The following is a 5,513-nucleotide window of genomic DNA, read 5'->3' as shown; positions in this document are numbered from 1 at the left end:
CTGTTTGAAATCAAATATGGAGATACCACAAACACTGGTATGTCATTTTTTAAAACAATCAAATAAGCAAGTTTCACCATATTCTACTTGTATATGTGTATTTACAGTTGTTTTGTCTTTTATCTAATTTTCATCTCCGTATCGATAAAATGCACCTTGGGGAGATAAGCAGGGGCGAATTTAGAAGTCTTCTTAACTGGGTGCATCACTAGTAATAAAAAATTAAATATACATGACACGAGAATTGAACTTGTGATATTATGGGTGCACAGGTTTACTTTTACCATCTGAGCCACTGAAAATTTACTGTGTTTTACATGTAAAATGTTTAATATCAAAATAACTATGGGTGCACGTGCCACCACACTCCCTAAAGTAGCTTCGTCCCTGGAGATAAGCCCATCACCCAAAGTTAAAACAAGATAACTCAAATGTTATCACATTTAAATTAGTAATAACTACTACTGTAGTAACATCAGTTCTACCAGTCAGACTATAATTGTCATAGTCAAAACAACAAACATTTTTTTAGTCTATTCGTCTAATTTTTTTCTGCTGCATTTTTTCCTGGCTCGGCAATTACTATTTTCGGCTTCAAGATCAAGAAAATGAAAAAGATTATTTTTCGAAATCAGGACAACTATTACTTGTTGATCTAAATTGGGATTTGACCGATTCTGATTGGATATGTAAATAATTGAAAAGGAAGAAAATTATATTTTAAGAGAGGTCAAATTTAGATTTTTTTTGATGCTTCTAGGGCATTTCGAACCCTATTCTAAAACCCACTCCAAACTCCATTTTGGAGTAAAATCATCTACAATCCTACTCAAAAACCCACTCCAAAATAGAGTATATGATTACTCTAAATGTGGAGTAAACCAACTCATTACTCCAAAATGGAGTTGAACTTTTTTTATTTAAAATGGTCCTCTATATATTTAAATATTTTTTATTTTTAATAAAATGTTATTATAAATAAATATATAAATATTATTTTACTACATATATTATAAAAATTACTGCTAATATTTCTTAATTATATAAATATCCATCTAATGAACTATTTTATGCAACAAAATATATATAATATAAACCACAAAAGACCATATATATAAAAACTAAAAGATAAGCACCATACAAAAAATATATAATACTCCTTCCGTATCACTTTAAGTGGTGTTTTGAGAAAAAAAATTATTTCATTTTAAGTGATGTTTTCAAATTTCTATGCAAAAAGTAAATGCAATTTTATATTTTTGACTATTTGTATTTTGCAGTATGATTTTTAATTAGTTGAACTATATGTACTTATTGTTGTTTTTATACAAACGATCAAAATTGAATAGAATTTTGTAATTCATTAATCCGTGTGCAGGAACCTTAAAACTCATTTATTGTGGTACAGAGTGATTATAAAATATAAAATATCATACATAATAGGAAAATGAACTATTTTGTGAATAGTATAAATGAAAAGTGATATTATTAATTTTTTAATAAACATAAAATATAATATATTAAAATATTCTATTTTAGAATAGAAAAGGAAGAAATAGATCAGAGCAAAATTCAACTACTCAGCTCCACGTTGGAGTTACGGTAACAATCGTAGGTGTTTCCAGAATCATCTCGACACTCTTTTTTCTTCTTCCTTCAGCAGTCGATCACCGCAAAAACTCAAAATCAACAGGTAACAAAACAAATGTTCGGCGTCGTGTTCCCCAATCGAAGCTTCCCAATCGACATCTCAACCTTCACCCAAATCGACACTTTCCACTGGGTTCTCGACATGAACCACTTCGTCGGTAAGTTTCCTCATCATCATCCTCCTCTTCCCCTCCCCACAAAAAAAAAACCCTAACTAATCTAACCGACTCTCTTCAGGCGAAGCATTCGATCAAATCGGAGAGATGTGTATCTTCCTCCTCAACAACTTCACCCTCCCACCTGACAAAGCCTTAGCCGTCTACGTCCAGTCTCCCGGTTCCGCGTTCGCTTTCTGCGGCGCCGTAACCCTAGCTCGACCCTCTGCGGTCTTGTCTCTCCAGTGGCCGGAGGCGGGGAGCGCGGCTCAGATGCAGCTCACGGCGGGGGATTCCGCTCCTTTATCGGCCAAAATCGGTATCTCGGTGGAGGATGCGGCGGCGCTTCCGTCGTTGGACGTGGCGGCGGAGAGGAAGATCGAGCGGTTAGCGATGAAGGTCGGGGAGAATCTGTTCAACTTCATGCAGTCGTTTTGCGGCGTGGACGGGAGCAAGTTGGTTGTTCCGATGGATATATTGGATCGGTGGTTTAAGAAGTTTCAGGAGAGAGCTAAACGCGATCCTGGGTTTCTCAAAAGCTTCGCTTTGTAATGTTTGTAAACCTCAAATGTTGGGCGACATTTGATTGTGTGTTCTAGTCCTGGGCGTTCGGTGTACCATTCGGGTTCGGGTCGGGTGAAACGGGTTATCGGTTTTTCGGATGTGGGGATTGAAACACCATTCGGTATATTTGATTTTTCGGTACGGTATCGGTTCGGAACTCGTCGGTATCGGTTCGGATCGGAGGAACATTGCAAGATCCATGTAAATCCGAAGTATAAATGGATTTGGTTCGAGTTCGGTTAATTGTAACCAAAGTAACCGAAATTCAAAAAAAAAAACCTGCAAGTACAAATGGATTCGGTTCGAGTTCGGTTAATTGTAACCAAAGTAACCGAAATTCAAAAAAAAACCCTGAAAGTACTACAATATAACTTAAGAATCCAAAAGTGAAAACAAGTGAACACACCAGAACATAAGAAAACAAAGGATCCCGAAAACAACCAAATTCAAACATACTCAAAGTTTTGAACACACCATAACATAATAAAACAAAGGATTCCGAAAACAAATGCATAATAAAGTACTAAAAACAAGTGCAAAATGAAAGTCTTTCTTAATCAAGTCTATTAATCTCTTACTCCACGACTGCTGCATCTTCATTCTCTGCAAAATTAAAGTCACAAACAATGTTTAAACTGTACATTTTTATTGTAAGACATTAAAAAAAATATATAGAACTAAGAACTAAGAACTAAGATTCTTACCTCTTTCAAGCTTGTCATCCTCTTCAAGATCAACAAGAACTTGTGCATTTGTAGGCGGTCGTGTCTCTATCTCAAGATCTTGTTTCATCCACTGCTCTGAAGACATCAAAGCCTCAACCATAAAATGAGTGAGGCAGCTCCTATGTGGTTCGAGAATCCTACCACTAGTGCTAAAAGCACTCTCTGAAGCAACTGATGATACTTGCATTGCTAAAACATCCCTGGCAATCTCAGACAACACTGGAAATCTGCTTGAATTCGTCCTCCACCAAGACAGCACATCAAATTCCATACCAATCATCAACTCTGGGTTTTCCACACTTTTTCTGAGGTAAGTCTCCAATTCATCCCTTTTCTCTCTAACCCCAATCTCGTTGAGCTTCTTCTTGTACCTCACATCAATTCTCTTATAACCAGCACAATCATCCACTAGCTCCATGTTGCAAGGCTGCTCCCGAGAAGACTGAGATTTGGTGGTAAGCTGAGATGATTGGTCATCCGGATCAAAACCATTCCCATGTCTTGCACTGTACTCTTTGAACAAACTTCTCAAGACACTTATCAAAGACTCGTACACCTCCTTGTACTCGACAGTGTCTAGCCCATACAATTCCTCAAAGCACATCTTCGCAAGCTCCAACTTCTTGGTGGGATCAAAGACAGTGGCAACCATCAACATCTTGTTCATATTCTTGAGCCCATCCCAATACTTGTCAAGCTTTTTGAACATTTCTGTTGCCTTCGAACTCAACTCAGGATCATAGTTCGCGATGAGGTCCATCAGATTTGCAGCAATGGTTACTATCTCCCCATAACACTTATGCGCATTAAGAGAAGTTGAAGCTGAGACCACCAGTGTTGAGTTGTAAAATATGAGAAGAAACCGACACAATTTCTCAACTGCATCCCAATCCTTATGCTGAGGAGGACCAACCCTTTTAGAACCGTTCTCCAACTCACTGAAGTAGTCGTTGTACAACCTGTCTTCTGCCTCCATCTTGTCGAATGCTACCTTGAATTTCAGAGCTGTTGACAACATCAGATACGTTGAATTCCACCTTGTCTTGACATCCAGAGGCAAGCTTCCTCTTGTGATCTTACCCGAGTCAACCTTCAGCTCAAAAGACGTCAACCTATTTGTATGTGATCTAACATACGAGATACCATTACGGATAGCAGCCACAGTCTGATCTATTTCTGCCATTCCGTCCCTCACAATCAAGTTTATGATATGAGCACTACATCTCATGTGCAAGAACTCACCATCTAAGACAAGAGACTGATCAGACACTAATGCAAATGCAGTGTGAAACTTCCTTAACGCTGAACTATTAGCAGTAGCATTGTCAACAGTTATGCAAAAAACCTTACGAATTCCCCATTCCGCCAAGCAGTCTAGCAAAGCAGTTGCAATGGTCTGACCTTTGTGACTTGTGATGTGTTTGAATCCTATGATCAGTTTCTTCAAGCGCCATAAAGCATCAATGTAATGCACCGTGATGACCATGTAACTAGCACCTACAAAGATAAATTAAAAAATGTGAGTAAGTTGTACTTGTTAATCAATAAGAAATAGAAAGAATCAGTCACAAACCTGTTGTTTGTGAAACCCAAATATCTGTAGTGATGGACACACGTTGCTTATTGCATAAGAACCATCTTTTCAATGCCTCTTTCTTCTCCACGTACATCTTTACGATGTCTTTAGTTAAAGTCCTTCTTGAATGAGGAGTGTACCCTAGCATTGCCTACAAAGATATAAGAAAGAGACATAAATCGTCAGACAAATATTGTAAAAGCAACAAACGATAAAGGCAAACATTCAAATAAAACATACCTTTTTACAGAAATGCTTCCATGCCACACTATCAACAAACGCTAAAGGCAATTGTCCCAACAGAATCATCTCATTTGTTGCTTCTCGAAACACAGTTTCAGTAAGTTTACACGTCTTGAGCTTTCCATCCTCAGCGATACCTTTTTGTTTCTCTTTTTTGCTAGCTAACCACGCTTGATGGTTTTTGCAAATTTCAAGATGCTTCTTCAGGTTTGTGGTCCCTGATGTGGTGAGACACGAGTATTCCTTCTGGCAATAGTTGCATAAACACCTGTCTCTGTCCTCCTTAGTTCTTGTATAATGATCCCACACTTCTGATCTTGTTGGGAGGAGCCGCTTCACTTTAGATGGTTGAGAAGTCACTTTAGATCGTTCAGAACTCTCGCCACATTCTTTCCTTTTGCCTCTGTTTCTATCCGGAGTTTGAAGGTTACTCTCATCATCGTTATGGGTTTCTCGATCAATAGATGATGTCGAGTCCATCTGCTTCAACGAAATCAAGATGAACAAATCAGTTTAACATATCAATTTAATCAATATAAACAAATCAATTTAACCAATTTCTCTTTTTTTTTTGAAAGAACAATTTAACCAATTTCAATG

At 37.6% G+C, this 5,513-nt stretch overlaps 1 protein-coding gene across 1 annotated transcript; it reads left to right on the top strand.

Annotated features, from left to right (window-relative positions):
• Positions 1-1,546: 1,546 nt before the first annotated feature.
• LOC125581954 (protein OPI10 homolog) lies at positions 1,547-2,515 on the top strand. Its single transcript, XM_048748235.1, has 2 exons — positions 1,547-1,808; positions 1,888-2,515. Exons 1-2 carry the CDS (start codon positions 1,706-1,708, stop codon positions 2,355-2,357), a joined length of 573 nt encoding a protein of 190 aa, XP_048604192.1. The 5' UTR covers positions 1,547-1,705; the 3' UTR covers positions 2,358-2,515.
• Positions 2,516-5,513: the final 2,998 nt, after the last annotated feature.

The sequence above is a fragment of the Brassica napus genome, chromosome C2, assembly GCF_020379485.1.
Source record: "Brassica napus cultivar Da-Ae chromosome C2, Da-Ae, whole genome shotgun sequence".
NCBI classification, from domain to species: Eukaryota; Viridiplantae; Streptophyta; class Magnoliopsida; order Brassicales; family Brassicaceae; genus Brassica; species Brassica napus.
This window is presented reverse-complemented; position numbering and strand designations above follow the sequence as displayed.

Bases quoted from the DNA above. Each gene is read 5' to 3' on its own strand.
- LOC125581954 (XM_048748235.1), top strand. From the start codon at position 1,706: ATGTTCGGCGTCGTGTTCCCCAATCGAAGCTTCCCAATCGACATCTCA. The intron at 1,809-1,887 runs GTAAGTTTCCTC...GACTCTCTTCAG, and splicing joins CGACATGAACCACTTCGTCG to GCGAAGCATTCGATCAAATC.